At 44.7% G+C, this 18,701-nt stretch overlaps 2 protein-coding genes across 2 annotated transcripts in view; one reads left to right on the top strand and one right to left on the bottom strand.

The window, feature by feature from the left end:
• Positions 1-18,701, top strand: part of LOC148500752 (uncharacterized) — a 55,193-nt gene that overhangs the window by 3,867 nt on the left and 32,625 nt on the right. The window contains exon 3 of the mRNA XM_088451372.1: positions 13,540-13,651. Within this exon, the coding sequence (XP_088307498.1) occupies positions 13,540-13,651 (112 nt within the window). The remainder of the gene's footprint in view (positions 1-13,539; positions 13,652-18,701) is intronic.
• Positions 1-18,701, bottom strand: part of LOC148500753 (uncharacterized) — an 85,888-nt gene that overhangs the window by 54,930 nt on the left and 12,257 nt on the right. The window lies entirely within an intron of this gene.

Below are 18,701 nucleotides of genomic sequence, written 5' to 3'. Positions count from 1 at the left end.
ATGCTAGAACACTGGAGGTGAACTGAATGCTTGAATATTGGAAAGGAACTGAATACGGGAACACTGTTAGAGATCCTAATCGCAGGCTTGTTAGAGAATACTGGAAAATGTACTGGAAATTGCTAGAAATCCAGGTGCTGATATGCACAGAGAAATGTGGACACAGGCATATACTGGGAATTGCTACATATGCAGGTACAGATTTGCACAGACAAACACAGAGAAATGTAGACACAGGCATGTACTGGGAATAGTTAGTTGTCCAGCTGGGAGCTAACTAGTGATTAGCGGGAAACCTGACACCTCTGTAACATAGAGAAGCTGCAATAAAACTAGCAGCACATTACAAGACACACAGGAATAGAAACATAAAAGACAGGAGTACTGGGAGAGAACTAAGGGCCTGATTCAGAGCCGGACACTATTTGCGCTCACTCGTTCATTAAAAAGGGGTGGCTATTCAAATGAACCGTTCGCACTTTGCGGTCTGTTCACGCCTCTATGTCTGAATGAGCGAACAAAACTTGCGGTCGTAATTTTGAAAAAGACGCCCCCTGACCGCTCGCACCAAACGTCATGTCCGCTATTTAAGAGATTAACTGAGTACATCGACCAGCGTATGAACTGCTCGCTGTTCTTGTGGTTGGTTTTTCCTACCACAATCTTGCGAGCAGTTCTGACTATAAATCAACCAAGTGACGTGGTTAATGAAGCTCCTGTATTAATTATGCACACCCATAAAACGCCCGTTTTGACCTTTAAGCACGCCTGCGTTCTGATTTCCACTCCCCTGTCACTCAAAATAGCAGGCATTCGCTATTTAGCGAACAAACGATTTTCGGCCGCACGGACTGGTTCGCGCATGCGTATTAAAATCCGTACGCATGCGCAGTTGTGCAAACATCGGTCGGAACGAACGAGCGTCCACTTACGAGCGGCTCTGAATCAGGCCCTAAGGGTCTCAATCAGACCCGCTCACAAGCACCGATGCGCTCGCAAGCAGGTCGATGTAGGGGCCCTGCGTACGCGCAGCGGCCGCACTGCGCGTGAGCAAGCCCCTTAGCGAGAGAGAAATTATCTCGCTCCGGGGCTCACTACAAAAGGGGCGGCTGTCGATGGTGATCGACAGATTGCACCGTATTGTAGGCGGGGCGGGGGGTGGCTTGCCAATCGGAGGCATTCCAGACAGAAAGCCTGCCATTTGGGGGCGGACCCACTGACATCACTCGTGATGTCAGTAGTGACATTCCTGCTCTAATAGAGCCAAATGCTCACTTGTGCTTGCGGCAGACGAGACCCTACCACAAGGGTCTCGTAGCAAGCCCCGATGGTCGCAATGGTCTTGACCATCGCGACCATCAACCTGGCCGCTCACTAAAGCTATGGGTGGTCAGGAGAACGGCTCATTTTAGAGATGCGGCCGCCCTCATTCAGAGCGAGCGCTCACATTTTGCAAGCGGCTCTGAATGAGGTCCTAAGTCCCAGACTGAAAATAGCATGCAGGAAATTCGAGCGAACTGTGAGTAGGCTGAAAAACACAGAGCAACACTGGTGAGAATTACAGGCACTGGAACAGCAAAGTTGAACAGCAGTTTCTTGATCCTGGAGTCCGACTAAAATACCCCTGGGTAGCTGGTCATTGGATCAGAGGATCAGCTGAGTGACCACTGGACTACCATTGGGAGAGACAAGTCAGGTGATATTGACCAACATGGCTGCGCCCATGCCCGGCACCCTGGAAACCAGGATGCATGCATGGAAGCCCTAGCAGACCCTGGGGAGAATACTCAGTCACCACTCACCTCCACTCCCAGCGACTGGACACCTAAGCCCAAGGACGCCGGTGTGAAGGTGAGTAGCAGCCGATCCCGGGCCGCATCCTGACAATAACACTGTGTATCTAGTAAGTGGCTGGAGGGATGATAAGTATAATATGTAATAAGTGGATGGAGATGGGAGGGAGAGGGGAATATATGGGCAATAACACTGCATATATAGTAAGTGACTGGAGGCATGATAAGTATAATATGTAATCAGTGGAGGAAGAGTGGAATATATTGGTAATAACACTGTATATAGTAAGTGACTGAAGGGGTGATAAGTATAATATGTAATAAGTGGATGGAGACTGGAGGGAGAGGGGAATTAAATACTTTAGTGTAGCTAACCTCAAAATGTGAAGAAAACTACCAGAACACAGAGCCAGCACAGTGACCCGGGGGAAGCGGAATAGGGGTGACCACCGCCGGCTGCTGTTCTCCCCCACTACTGGTGGTCTGTGTTCTCACATGGACTCGGCACCCTAGCCATGTGTGGACAGTTTACATTCTGCCCAGTTTGGCTCCTGATTGGCCGCCTGGCTGCTTGACGTAGCTATTACATTCTGAAGTAAGGCGCGCGGGCGGCACAACACGTGAGGCTGCCACCATAGGGGGCGCTCTTCCCTGATCTACTTTCTCCAACACGTGGATTCCAGGCTAGAAACTCCCAGCTAATCAGCACCAAGCTAGCGCCTCGAAAGCAAGGCTTCTTTTCTCTGCTTTCCACGAGAGCTGCCACAACACGGTGAGGCAGAGTAACAGTACATTATCATGTGCATCTATAGGGGCTCAGCTTGCAATACCCCCTGGAAACGGTCTATTTTATTTCAGAGTCCATGGCCAAATGTATCATCGCACTTACAATTTGGCAAACTGTTACAATAAAAACAAAAACCATAAATGGCCGTGGCTTAGCCGGTGAGTGGTGATCATGTGACCTGCAGCGAAGCATTTTGCATACTTATGTTCTGGGTACAAATTGGCGAAATGTTTGCCACAGGCATAATAGTATATAATAATTGGCTGAAGAACGGGGAGAGAGAGGGAAATATATGGGCAATAACAATGTGTATATAGTAAGTGACTGGAGTGATAATTAGTATAATCTATATAATAAGCGAGAAAGCGTGTTTGTCTGTATGTCTATCCTTTATGTACAGATAGTTTTGATCCTAGCTCCACCAAATTTGGTAGGGTAGTGTAGTTGTACCACAGGTTTTTGCCTAGGTTTGGACCGAAGCACACACAGTCACACAATCTCTAAAAATGGGGACACTCTAAATTACACAGGTTCCGGGGCTGGCTCTAGTGGAAATTGGCAGTCTGCCAAAAACCTATGTGAAAGATGCAAAAGTATCTTTTTAACCTCACAGTCTGAGCAAGTGTCAAATGTTACGACTCATGCAAGTTCATATTATATCCAGAGTTTGACCTTTTATTTTAGAAAGCCCTTTGTATTTGCATGCAATGGCGTAACTTGGCGTAACTACAATTTTGTGAGCCACATAGCAAGATCTTAAAATGGTTCCCCTAGAGGTTAAAAAACCATACATTTGCCCCCACACAGAGCCTATTCATGATTTGTGCCCAACAGAGCCCATTCAGGTTATTCCAGACATTAGTACATCTTATACACTTTATGCCACACAGTAGTAGTGCCCTTACACATTATGCCACACAGTAATGCCCTTTACAGATTATGCCACATAGTAATAGTGCCCCATATAACACATTATTCCACACAATAGTAGTGCCCCTTACACATTATGCGTATCCCAGCATCTCTCCTCCCCATGTCCCTCCAGCAGCCTCTCACCTCCCGCTGTGTGCTATCAGCAGCCAGCAGGTGTGGATTTGGTGCCGAGCTGCAACTAATCACAGCTGGTGCACAGGCAGGCAGCGGCGGACATGGACAGACAGCATCGGTGGAATTTAAATTTGGCGCCGGTCGCGGGCCAATCAGAGCTTGTGGACTGACAGCCAATCAGAAGCCTCCACCATGGAATGGAAGCTTTGGCGCAATGCAGATAGTTCTGGCCCTCCCTGTCGGTTTGTTTTCAGATTGACCATGTGTGGTTTACCGTAATGTAGCCAGTCAGACCACGTATCCCTGAAGGTGGCCAAACCCATGTTTACAAATAGTGAAGATATTGTTCTGGTGTGTACCAGGCCTTATTTTCTGGAGGAGAATAGTGGTATATTGGAAGATTGGATTGCTTTCTTGCCCTGCCATGTTTACAGTCTGTTCTTTGCTATTATTTGATACTGGTCTGTACATTCTCCATGTAAGCAGTGTCTTTGGGTGTGGGCTCATCCTGAGCGGCGCAATCTGCTGGGACACTACTTATTGCTACTGTTCACTTGTTCTACCTTCCATCCCTCTCTTTGGTGTTGGAGGAGTTCCCCCACTTCATTACCTGCTTCTCAGACCAACAGCCGCTCCTCCCATCCTCACCATATTGTATGTGGTTGCTCTTAATTACAAGTGGTAACTTCTCCTAAATCCCTTAGGCCAGAGATCCCGTTTTCCACCCGGAGATCTATTGGTCTCAACCTTTTCTGTCTATTTTGAGTTTCAGAGACTCCTAAATGAGTGAATGCCTCTCCACATTCTGGACCTCTTTCAGAGTCGGTCGTTGCGTCCGCACGGTCGTACGCCACCGATGTTCGCTAAACTGCGCATGTGTAAAGTTCGCAATGCGCGTGCGCAAACTAGCGGCTACGATCAGAAATTTCTCTCTCCTTGAACACAGCCAGGTCGGTAGTTTGAGTGACAGAATGAGGCGTTTGTGGGTGGTAACAGGGGAAGGTGCTTGAAAACGGGGGAGTGGAGATCCGAACACAGGCGTGCCAAATTATGCGAACGGCGTTTTATGGAAGTGCATAATTAACAAAGTAGTGTCATGGCACACGTGACATGGGAGGTTTTACACTGACATGATCATAGTGCTTAAGAGAGGGTATGGTCAACCTTTAGCTCTATGACCAGTTCCGATGGTTTCCGATGCTCGTGATTAATCCTTATATGGCCGGAGATGACGTGTAATGCATACGAGATGGGGGTGTTTTTTTAGCGATCCAACCGCATCCTCCCCTTGGACGGCCAGCTAACGATCCGACCTTAGGTACGCAACATGCGAGTGCATCATTTGCATATCCGACCCCTTTTCCAGTACGACCTTGCGGCCGCAACGACCGACTCTGAATGAGGTCCTCTGTACCTCCCCTCTCCCCCTCCAAAAACAAGGTGGAGGGGGTCGCTTTTCTTTCCCATAGGAATTTGCTATATACTGGATTGTATAGCTTCTTGGATCCTGAAGGCCATCTTTTCTTGCTAAACATGCTAATTGGTACCAACTTTTTTCCCTTTCAAGTATAATATCCTTCTAATATGCCAGACTGTGATTTTTACCTTACTCTTTCCTATTTATTATTTCAAAGAAATCCATCCACCCATTTTAGACCTGAGCCGGAATTTTTAACATGGTTCGCCCCCTTTCCTCTTGGACCATTCTGGCCCAGTAGTTGCACTAGCTGGTCCTCTATGAGATGGTGTTTCTGTCCTGTAGTCTAGATACGACCTTTCAGACCCATTGCATTTAGATGGGGCCTGATTTACTACGGATCGCGATTGCGATCGCAACTGCGATTATGCACGGAGGTCTTCTGAGAAAATATGCTAATGACTGCAATCGCAAAGCCGTCGCACAGCCAGCATAGAGATGCCCACTACCGCTATCTTACATCTGTAATACCTTGCAGTCCTGCGTATACATCGGTAACATCGAGTAACATTGGCCCTTCACGCAGAATTACAGCAGCTCTGACCTTACTGAAAAATTGCTAAACTCATCGCATGCAGTGAGTACTGAAGCTGTGTATGCCGTTGCAGTGGCTAATTTATGAACGGCGTTCAAACGGCTGTGTTTCTCCAACCACTGGCCCAAACACTGAGTGACATCCCGTTACTGAATCTGCGATGGCTTTGTATCTACGTCAGTGATCACAGAGCGATCGCAATGCTAACTCATGTGAGCACTGCTATGCATGCGCATGCGCATTACGCACCATCGACCGATCTGCGTACTCTGTTGCAGTTGCGATTCGTAATGAATCGGGCTCATAGTCCGCTGGATAAAACTTTCATTTCTCATTTTGGTTTTGCCGATGGATTTTTTTTGTTCTTGTAGCGCACTGGTTATTTCCAAACTTAGGGGTATATATACTAAGCCAGGAATGGAGATAAAGTACCAACCAGTCAGCTCCTAACTGTCATGCTGGCTCCCTTCATGCCTCACAGAACTGCAAACAAAAAGTATGGTGGTCGCTCATATCAGCTTAATGATATAGCACAGGTGCTTGTAAAGGGCGGGGTTTACACTGAACTACAGAAAAAAGGGATATTCCCTCAAGCACACTGCAGCAATATCAACAAAAATACTTGAATCCTACATAATAATAGAAATTCAGAGGTATTGGTTACATACATTTGCATACCTTTGCCAATATATGAATAAGCGCCGGGCCAACGTCAAGGCTCCTCTATACCAATGCTTCATATATTTACAAATGTATGTATCCAATACCTCTGAATTTCTATTATTATGTAGGATTCAAGTATTTTTGTTGATATAGCTGCAGTGTGCTGGAGGGAAAATCCCTTTTTTTCTGTACTTCAGTGTAAACCCCGCCCTTTACAAGCACCTGTGCAATGTCATTAAGCTGATATGAGCGACCACCATACTTTTTTGTTTGCAGTTCTGTGAGGCATGAAGGAAGCCAGCATTGGGAGGATGTGCTGGTCCGTATAGTGCCATTTGGAGGTTTCTGGGGCACCTCCTAGGTGAGTCAGCTCTCGGCTTATACATGTGCTGTTATCATGCAGTACATTCATATGACCCAGAGTGGGTGCTACTATTAGGTAGCAACAATTATTTTGGAGTGAGCATTTGGGCGTGGGGCCCCCTGAGTTGCTCTGGCTGGGCCTTTTTCAGGGCATCACCACTTAATTAACATAGATATTTTTTCATCACCTTTATATTTCTTTATCTATTATTTATGTAATTTTAATTCTTTCTCATTAAATTAAAACCATTGATTTATCTTTACACATCTATACTTTACACTTCACTATCACCCTTTTTCGTGTGATGCCCTGGGGATGGTCCTTGGCTAGAATCTTTTGTGGTTCCCTGCACCTCGGACGTGAACCCCATAATGTTAGGGAATTAAAAACGCTGGTATAGAGGAGCCTTGACATTGGCCCGGCATTTATTCATATATTTGCAAATGTATGTAACCAATACCTCTGAATTTCTATTATTATGTAGGATTCAAGTATTTATGTTGATATTGCTGCAGTGTGCTGGAGCGAAAATCCCTTTTTTTTCTTTAGTTCAGTGTAAACCCCCGCCCTTTACAAGCACCTGTGCAATGTCATTAAGCTGATATGAGCGACCACCATGTAAAGCTATGTAAAGCCTGTCCTGGTTCTAAACATACAGGGGGCAAAATATGTAGGAGCCCCCTGTATTTTACCAGTACAGGGCTTTGCTGAGCCGGTCCTGGTTGTGGAAATATAGGGCACAAAACGAGTAGGGGTCCCCTCTGTATTTTTCATAACCAGCACCGAGCGCTTTCTAGAAGGGGAATAATGCCACAGCCAGGGGAACCCTTTCACCGGGTCCCCCGGCCAAGCATTGAACCTGACCGCTAGTCAGCCCAGGCCGGGGATCCCTGGGGAGCTGGGGATCCCACAATAAGGAGGTCCCCCTCTCTAGGGCACCCCAGACCTAAGCTGACAGCACGTGGCTATCCCCGGCACCAGCGGCCGGTGGGTGTAGTGTTGATTATGCACTGATCGCGATGAGCGTAAAAAATTGTGGAACCCTGGGACCCCTCACTTTAAAAAATTGGGGTCCTACACCACAGTTTCTGGGTCCCATCACATATTATAGGAGGAGAAGACAGGCAGCAGTTGGGACAATGCTGGGGGGAAGGTAGCAGTTGGGGTAAAGCTGGGGGTTTAGGTAGAGCGAGGTTTGGGTAGAGATGGGGTAGAGGGGAGTAAGGGCAGGCAGTGCCAAGGGTAGGGAGGGCTAGCTGCAGACAGCAGTTGTGACAGTGCTGGGGGGCAAGTAGGGGGCTAGGGCCAGGCAGTGCTAGGATTAGGGAGGTAGCAAGGGTAGAAAGCAGCTGGTGCAGTACTGGGGACAAGGAGGGAAGTAGGGGCATTCAGTACTGGAGGTATGGAGTAGGCAAAGATAGATAGCAGCTGGTACAGTTCTGGGGGCAAGGAGGCTCAGCGCGATATCGATGCCAACAGAGACAGAACGACAGCGGGGGCCATGCTGCATACGGCAGCATGGCCCCCACTGACGATATTCCCCATTGGACCTGCATGCATTTCCAAAGGGCGACGTTGAGATGAAGCACAAGTGCGCGCAGCGACATAGTGAGTACACACTGCCTGATGTGGATGATATGTTGTCTGATCCACCCGATCGGATGACATATCGTCTAGTGCAGTGGTGGCTAACCTTGACACTCCAGATGTTGTGGAACTACATATCCCAGCATGCCTTGCCACAGTTTTAGCATGCCCTAATAGCAAAATGGTAGCAGTGCATGCTGGGATATGTAGTTCCACTACATCTGGAGTGTCAAGGTTAGCCACCAAGGGTCTAGTGTGTACCCAGGCCCATAATTATGGCCATTATCATGCTAAGAACCTCTTGGATGCATTTTAGCAGTTTTATTATTAGGTTCAGCATAGTTAGAGTGTGCACTTGCATCTGTCTTTTTTTTTTTGTTTACAGCACTACAAGTCTCAGCAAGTAGCACCTCACATTGTGCTTAGGGTGTGCAATCTAGGGCCCCTCCCCCTATGTATTCTGTACTAGGTATATGTATGTACACTGGAAGGACGAGACCCCTCTCACCTGTTCCTGGGTGTTTTTAGTTAGCAAGGAGTCCTTGCACTCCAAGACTGCACATCTTATGAGGCACATTGTGGGTAAGACCTATTATACATATGCTGTGTGTCAGTTTTGGGACTGGTATTGGGGTGTGGGGCTCTCTGGGCTGGTGTGGCTGGACTGCTTCATGGCAGCATAATGTACACTTTTTCACTTCTTTAGTTTGTTTTTTTGTATATGTAGCACTTTATACACTTTTTATTATATAACCTCCTACTTATGTAGGACTTAACACATAGGCTTTCTTTATTATTCTTTAACCCTCACTTTAAATCTCACACTAGTGTGATGCCATGAGGCGGTTCTGCTGGGTTGGCCTGGGGGGTCCCGTGCACTGTACTTGTTCCATAGGAGTGTTAGGGACCTGCCTGATAGAGGTCACCTGGACGCGGTGGGCAGGCCCATAATTATGGCCATTATTATGCTAAGAACCTCTTGGATGCAATTTAGCAGTATTATTAATAGGTTCCGCATAGTTAGAGTGTGCACTTGCATCTGTCTCTATTTTGCTTGCATACACTCACCCATAGCAGAAGGTGTTAATGACCTTCTAGAAGTGCTCCCTCTCAACCTCGCCTGGGCTCTTGCGCTGCCTCTGATCGGTGTAGGTGATGTCAGCCGTACTCCATGTGGTTGCCTTGCTGCGCTCCCGACTCTCACCTGTTCCAACGGTGAGTGGCCGTGTGCAGATTTTGTGACAGTTCCGTCCGGGGAGCGGGGGGTCAAGGCACTGTCTCTGCTCCCAAGTACTGCACTCTTAGCTTTCGAAAATTGGGTCCCCAACTGCTTATACCGCGTATTTTGCGATCCCTGATTATGTATAGTGTAGTGTAGTGTAATAAATAGTCAAAGTAATATTGTCTTTTGCAGTAGAACTACACGTCCCAGCAAGGGTCCCCCACATGCTGGTACTTGAGAATCACAAGTATTAGCATGCGGGGCATTACGGGCTCGCCGGTACCTGTAGCTCCACACACTCGCGTACACACACACTATCACACATACTCACCTATGTATCCCTGTACCCATTTATTTACACTTCTATTTTTCACACCACATTTACACTATCAACCCAGCACCCACCGCACCAGGGGTGCCCTGGAGAGGGGGACCCCTTTATTGGGGGATCCCCAGCTCCCCAGCCTGGGCTGACTAGCTGTCAGGTTTAATGCTTTAGCCTGGGGACCCGCTGAAAGGGTTCCCCTGGCTGTGGCATTACTCCCCCGCTAAAAAGAGTCAGATGCTGGTTCTGGAAAATACAGGGGACTCCTACTCGTTTTGTCCCCTGTATTTCCACAACCAGGACCGGCTCAGCAAAGCCCTATGCTGGTTCCTAAAATACTGGGGGCCCCTACGCAGTTTGTCCCTGGTATATTAAAAACTAGCACAGGCTCTACAGAGCCCGGAGCTGGTTAAGCTTTTGGGGGAGAGAGCACATAATTTTTTTTTTAAATGTATCACTTCTTTTTTTTAACAGACAGAAGCCTTCATTGATCTCACTGATCTGTGAAGGCTTCTTCTGTATAACTCGCATCTTTTAATGCTAGTCGCATTAAAAGGTGTGAGTTTACATAAGAAATACTCGCACACATTCTCATAGTGTAGTAGCCTCGAGCTCAAGTGTTTGCAGGCTATTACAATTGCGAGTCCTGGCACCAACTCACACCTTTAAAAAATGCGAGAGGGTGCGAGTTGGATTTTTAACTAGAACTTGAACCCTATTACATTTGGCCCAGAGTGTTTGTTGTTTTCTCACTTTATTAGTTTTATTTACATGTCTTCCCCCTCAGCTGGAGCCTGGGTGATCCTGTTAACATGTTCTGTGGTGCCTGTTTCTCATTTAGCTTGGGTCACCTACTCTGTAACCTTCAATCTTCAAAAGTATTCTAGGGGTTGGCTTTGGTAATACTGAAATTACATACACTTTGATGTTCTTAGATGCAGTGCCCTACAGCACTGTGATGTTCCTAGATGCAGTTCTATACAGCACTGTGGGCCTAATTCAGACCCGCTCGCAAGCGGGTCAATGTTGGCCAAGTGTGCATGCGCACGACGGAGGCGGCTCCGTCGTGCGCATGCGCGAGACCCGAAGGGGTCGTGCTGTCGATGGTGAGTGACAGCACGCCCCCTTTGGTAGGCGTTCCGGGGGCATTGCTGTCCAGACGGAGGCATTCCCATGGGAACGCCTACCGTCTGGGGCCGGCCCCACTGACATCACAAGTGATGTCAGTGGGAGTGCTTTTGGCTCTGATAAAGCCAAAAGCACTCCAGGGCTTGCGGCAATGAGACCCTACCGCAAGGGTCTCGTCGCAAGCCTGATTGTCGCGATGGTCTTGACCATCGCGACCATCTTTTTGGCCGCTCGCTATAGCTGTGGGTGGTCACCCACAGCTATGCGAGCGGCCAGGAGGCTGCTCTAAAAACTAAGAGGGACGGCCCTGATTCAGAGCGAGCGCTCTGTCAGAGCGTCCGGCTCTGAATCAGGGACTGTGTTAAAACACATTTTTACTCCTCAACAGGTATATACATTTTATAGCATACAATACATCCAGAACTTTATGCCAGCTCTGCCACTTTGAAGGTCCGCAGCCACCAGAAGTACTCCAATGCTGCTTATATATGTCCCAGCGCAAAGTTGGACTTTCCTCAGCACCGGGAGTTAAACATTTCCATGCCACAGATGCTGGGCCCAGCGCACATACTATTATAACATAGGAAAAGAGTAAGAATGAGACGCTGGTCAGTTATAGGTTTATTGATATTAAAGGAGAAAAAACATACAATTAAAACAAAACACATAATGGCCTCTTATTCATAAAAGCCAAAAAATGGGGAAAACCACATTCTATTTCATTATAATAATTAAATAGACCTGTACAATAAATGGCTAATTAGTAGGACTTCACTATAGCAATGCTTAGCATAAATGTGGCTACAATGGTGGCTAAATTATATTTAGCATATAAGATGTTACTTCTGCTCACACGTCTCAATCAGCAGCAGCAGGAAAACGGGATGCAGTCAGGAAGCCGATGGTCGCAATCGGGGGGGAATGGGGGAGGGTTAAGCTATGGGAAGGGGGGGGCTAGGCACCTCCATGGGAGGTTAGGGTTAGGCACCCCCCCAGGAGACTTAGGTTTAGGCTGCCGGGAAGGGGGGGTTAGGTTTAGGCACTTAGAGGGGGGTTAGGGTTAGGCACCCCTAAAGGAGGGTTCGGGGGTAGAATAGGGTGAGTTGTACTTACCTTTTTTAGCTTTGGGATCCTCACCTCTGCCAGGCTTCCGCTGTCGGGATTTGAACCACCGGCCATGCTAGTTCAGCAGATATATTACAAGCAACTATGGACTATGAGGAGCAGAAAAGGGTTTCAAGGAAAGGCGAAGGTCTCAGTGACCTACAAAGACTATATTATGGAGCAATCTTATAGCCAAGTTCTGTAATATGAAACTTAAACTTTATTAGTTATCAAGTGTAAGTGAATTTTATATATATCCTTTGATAACTAATAAAGGTTAAATTTTATATTACAGAACTTGGCTATAAGAGTGCTCCATAATAGAGTCTTTGTAGGTCACTTAGACCTTCGCCTTCCTTGAAACTATAGTTTGTTAACTCTGAGCAGCACCACCACCACCACAACCCCCTATCGTACTTGATTGTTGAATAGAGGATATTTGTGGAGATAGCACTATCTACTTATAATAAAATAACAACTTTCATCTATTCATAGTAGTATTACCTGTGCGGTGGACTTCTTTCCTTTCCCCTCTAATCCCTTTATTTAATTCATAGAGCAGAAAAGGCTTGCTGATAATCTCAGCTGTGCTCGTAAATGTATCCTCCAAACCATGATACGGACATACTCTCCTTCCAAAGTTTTATTTAAGAATAATCTGTTTTTGTGCATGTTTCATATGATTTGGGTGGTATCCTCTTTGGGCACTTGTGTCAGGAGACTCTTAGATACTTCAAAGCGTTTTATTGATGCCCTACAATCTATCTATCTACATATATTTGTAATTAATTAAAGTATAAATAATGCTGTAGGGAGTGTCCAGAATGTGTTTCACCACAAGTTTGTGGATTCCTCAGTGGGTTTTCTTTCTAGACTGATGTATTTTATATTTTTGTGTTTTGTATTATATTTTAGGTTGATGTTGTGATTAATATTAAGGTTGAAAATATAGTGGGAGGAGAGACACATATGACTGATATGAAGGCAGAAAATATAGAGGGAGATGAAGAGACGTATGTGACTGATATGAAAGTAGAAGATATAGAGAGAGAAGAGACACATATGACTGATATGAAGGTAGAAGATATAGAGGGAGATGAAGAGACGTATGTGACTGATATGAAAGTAGAAGATATAGAGAGAGAAGAGATACATATGACTGATATGAAGGTAGAATATATAGAGGGAGATGAAGAGACGTATGTGACTGATATGAAGGCAGAAGATCTAGAGAGAGAAGAGACGTATGCAAGTGATAAGGCAGAAGATACAGAGGGAAAAGAGACGTATGTGACTGATATGAAGGCAGAAGATATAGAGGGAGAAGAGACGTATGTGACTGATAATAAGGCAGAAGATCTAGAGAGAGAAGAAGAGACGTATGTGACTGATATGAAGGCAGAAGATCTAGAGAGAGAAGAGACGTATGCAAGTGATAAGGCAGAAGATACAGAGGGAAAAGAGACGTATGTGACTGATATGAAGGCAGAAGATATAGAGGAAGAAGGAGATGTATGTGACTGATATGAAGACAGAAGATATAGAGGGAGAAGAGACATATGTGAGGGGTGATCAGCAGTGTAAGGAGGAGGAAATCCCTACAGATATCAGCACAGGTGGTAATCACTTATTACAGAAAAGAGTCATACTCCTTACACTATAACCCAGGGCCATAACTAATCAATTTATTTACATGCCTGTTAATTATTTTTGCTGACCTTGTGTAGTTTAATGTTCATTAATATAATTTTTAATTGGTCTATTTATGTGTACGCTTTCTATACTACTGCTTTTGTCACTGCTTTATGTCCTTTCCTTTTTCAAATATGTTCTGATTTCCCTATTTGGCCTGCAGTGCCTTGTTTTTCTCATGTGTCCTATATGTGGCATTCATACCCGGTACAATCTTCTGAGGGGTGAATGGGGAGATTACTATAATGCCCAGTACAGCATTCCCAGTATCCTCAGCGCCCAGGTGTGTGTGATGACCTCACTCACAATGTGGGCGCACTGGCAGGAGAACCTCCACAATAACATTATATAGAGAACATCACTAACAACGCACTGAGCAGAGACTGGTCGGCACAGGTAATGCAGATGCTTCTGAGGTTTGTTGTGGATTTACAATGCCTCATTTCTATTTTAATGTATTGCTGGAGCTTTTTCCCATTCATTCCAATAACCTTTCTACATGTATTGCACCTGCTATAACACACTGCACATTGAAATATATATAATTGCAGTTCAGCAACGTGAACAGCCTACATTGTGTAGTGTTTACAGTGCCCAGAAAAGTGTCATTTGGTAACGAGCCCAAGCTGAGGCCATATCTAAAGCAGATGAACTTTAGCCTGACACACAACTTGGAGAACACAGAATAAAATAGGATTTGTTCAGTTATTCAGATGAGGATAAAGGTGTGTAATTGTCAGTAAAGTACATATACTGGATGTGTTTTATTCAATAAACTTTTGTTCTACACAGTTTCATGACTTCTCTTCCAATGAGTTGTTACATTGCTATGCACTGACTGTACATTATACAGATTACACACCTGAGGGAGAAGGGACAATAGGAAATAGAGGTACAGTACTGTACATTATACAGATTCTACACCTGAGGGAGTAGGGACAATAGGAAATAGAGGTACAGTACTGTACATTATACAGATTACACACCTGAGGGAGAAGGGACAATAGGAAATAGAGGTACAGTACTGTACATTATACAGATTACATACCTGAGGGAGTAGGGACAATAGGAAGTAGAGGTACAGTACTGTACATTATACAGATTACATACCTGAGGGAGAAGGGACAATAGGAAATAGAGGTACAGTACTGTACATTATACAGATTACACACCTGAGGGAGAAGGGACAATAGGAAATAGAGGTACAGTACTGTACATTATACAGATTACATACCTGAGGGAGAAGGGACAATAGGAAATAGAGGTACAGTACTGTACATTATACAGATTACACCTGAGGGAGTAGGGACAATAGGAAATAGAGGTACAGTACTGTACATTATACAGATTACATACCTGAGGGAGTAGGGACAATAGGAAATAGAGGTACAGTACTGTACATTATACAGATTACATACCTGAGGGAGTAGGGACAATAGGAAGTAGAGGTACAGTACTGTACATTATACAGATTACACACCTGAGGGAGAAGGGACAATAGGAAATAGAGGTACAGTACTGTACATTATACAGATTACACACCTGAGGGAGTAGGGACAATAGGAAATAGAGGTACAGTACTGTACATTATACAGATTACATACCTGAGGGAGTAGGGACAATAGGAAATAGAGGTACAGTACTGTACATTATACAGATTACACACCTGAGGGAGAAGGGACAATAGGAAATAGAGGTACAGTACTGTACATTATACAGATTACACACCTGAGGGAGAAGGGACAATAGGAAATAGAGGTACAGTACTGTACATTATACAGATTACACACCTGAGGGAGTAGGGACAATAGGAAATAGAGGTACAGTACTGTACATTATACAGATTACATACCTGAGGGAGTAGGGACAATAGGAAATAGAGGTACAGTACTGTACATTATACAGATTACACACCTGAGGGAGAAGGGACAATAGGAAATAGCGGACAGTACTGTACATTATACAGATTACACACCTGAGGGAGAAGGGACAATAGGAAATAGAGGTACAGTACTGTACATTATACAGATTACACACCTGAGGGAGTAGGGACAATAGGAAATAGAGGTACAGTACTGTACATTATACAGATTACATACCTGAGAGAGTAGGGACAATAGGAAATAGAGGTACAGTACTGTACATTATACAGATTACACACCTGAGGGAGAAGGGACAATAGGAAATAGAGGTACAGTACTGTACATTATACAGATTACACACCTGAGGGAGAAGGGACAATAGGAAGTAGAGGTACAGTACTGTACATTATACAGATTACACACCTGAGGGAGAAAGGACAATAGGAAATAGGGGTACAGTACTGTACATTATACAGATTACACACCTGAGGGAGAAGGGACAATAGGAAATAGAGGTACAGTACTGTACATTATACAGATTACACACCTGAGGGAGAAGGGACAATAGGAAATAGAGGTACAGTACTGTACATTATACAGATTACACACCTGAGGGAGAAGGGACAATAGGAAATAGAGGTACAGTACTGTACATTATACAGATTACACACCTGAGGGAGAAGGGACAATAGGAAATAGAGGTACAGTACTGTACATTATACAGATTACACACCCATGGGAGAAGGGACAATAGGAAATAGCGGACAGTACTGTACATTATACAGATTACACACCTGAGGGAGAAGGTGCAATAGGAAGTAGAGGTACAGTACTGTACATTATACAGATTACACACCTGAGGGAGGTGCAATAGGAAATAGAGGTACAGTACTGTACATTATACAGATTACACACCCATGGGAGAAGGGACAATAGGAAATAGCGGACAGTACTGTACATTATACAGATTACACACCTGAGGGAGAAGGGACAATAGGAAATAGTGGTACAGTACTGTACATTATACAGATTACACACCTGAGAGAGTAGGGACAATAGGAAATAGAGGTACAGTACTGTACATTATACAGATTACACACCTGAGGGAGTAGGGACAATAGGAAATAGAGGTACAGTACTGTACATTATACAGATTACACACCTGAGGGAGAAGGGACAATAGGAAATAGAGGTACAGTACTGTACATTATACAGATTACACACCTGAGGGAGAAAGGACAATAGGAAATAGGGGTACAGTACTGTACATTATACAGATTACACATCCATGGGAGAAGGTGAAATATGTATTAGAGGTACATTATTGTACATTCTACAACTTACACACCTCTCGGAGAAGGTGCAATAGGAAGTAGAAGTACAGTATTGTACATTATACGAACTTGGTTCCTGCACTTCAGTCTGTCAGGGGGGTTTCTGGGTACTCAGAAACCCCCCCTGCGTGCGCTACTGAAATTGCAACTTAAATGCATTTTCAGAAAAAAGATGCCCAAAGCTAGCAGAGTGTCACGGGACCAGGTGCGTTGAGAGGGACCGTTTGACGAGACTGCAGCAAAGACGAGTGAGGACACATCTGTATGTATTTAGACATGTTAATGAAGTCAGCTGTAAGGTGCCTTTTATCCTTAGTAATAACACCAGTTTTTCTAACCTCTTTATAATATAACCCATTTATTTCCTTTATGACTTTTCCCACTCTGAACTGATATTTTATTGCCACACAACTAATTCTAAAATATCCTTTCCCTGATACCCTCTGCTAATTACCCATCTACTTCTAACATCTAGCCATTGCTTCATGCATGCCGATACCCAATAGGGCAGGGGTCAGGGAACTTTTTTACCCTAAAATATATTTAGAATAATTCATATGCATGCCCGGCTTTCTGTCCATTACCCCCAGGAATTTGTTACCCCATGTGGGGTAATTACCCCTGTTCCCCGACCACTGCAATAGGGGGTGCACAAGTTATGGCAGTGATTAGTTTGAGAAATGTCTGCAGCTCCTCCAATGCTGCTATACCCCATCAGTGTCATAATCAGTCTTTGACAAGACATGGAGCAGAGCTGAAAAAAAAGGCATCTTAAGCAAAGGTGGTGGCTAATACTAAGCATACCTGCTAGGTCATAAATGCACCACAGTGGCCTGGGATTAGAGCCTATTTTATTACAAGGGGGCATTGAATGCTAGGTGTTTTGACTGCGATCCCCACACAACTAGGCTCTTTATTTCACAAAAAGATTTATTTATAATTAAAAATGTTAACCACACTATTTAGCTCATCCCTCTTACCTACGTGAAGAGCTGGGATTGAGTCTTTCATAGAAGTGATCGCTAGACTCACCTTTTGGCTTTTCCTTGCCTTCTACAAGGGCCCCGATTTTCCGCAGGGGGAGCTGTCTCTCCCTTCCGTTCCCTGCCGACTACGCCAATGAGCCCTCTTGGTAACTTTCCTGATGAAGTTACTACAGTACTTGTCATCAACTTTGGAGGACCTTCCTGATCTTAGTAATGCTCCTGTTGTGCCGCATTTTCCATCTTACTGATGATAGTCTTCATAATGCTCCATGTAATGCCTTTTAACAATATCACATAGATATTTTGAAAGCTCCGTGCAAACCATGGCTATCCCAATAATCAAGGAAATCATACCAGAACAGCTATTCTGTACTTTGGGTTAATCACAATCACTTTTATTGCTGGCAGGAATATATTAAATTACAAGTGGACATAATATTAAATGTTATTTAGTAACCCTGAACACAGTTACAGCTCCATTAACCTAAAAATTGTCTATTTGTTACTGAGATACAGGCTGTGGCCGGCAGCATCACTTTTGTAGTTAGGAAAAGGTCTGACATGATTTATGCTGATGTCAGGATTACATCACAAATACCAGCAATATCAGTAAGGGTGTGAAGACTTTTACATCCACTGTAGAGTTGCAACCACTTTATTATCTGCTGCTTTGTCTCCATGCCAATAAGGCGGAACTGGCAGGATCTATACCCATTACACACTCTGTAATACCAATGTTCCTCTATGCATAAATGTACCCAGCACACAGATTTATCCCTCTGTGGAAGTTTCATT

Source organism: Taudactylus pleione, unplaced genomic scaffold (assembly GCF_031769625.1).
Source record: "Taudactylus pleione unplaced genomic scaffold, aTauple2 ptg000547l, whole genome shotgun sequence".
Classification (NCBI taxonomy): domain Eukaryota; kingdom Metazoa; phylum Chordata; class Amphibia; order Anura; family Myobatrachidae; genus Taudactylus; species Taudactylus pleione.
The sequence above is the reverse complement of the archived record's forward strand: the minus strand, read 5'-3'. Positions and strand labels throughout refer to the sequence as shown.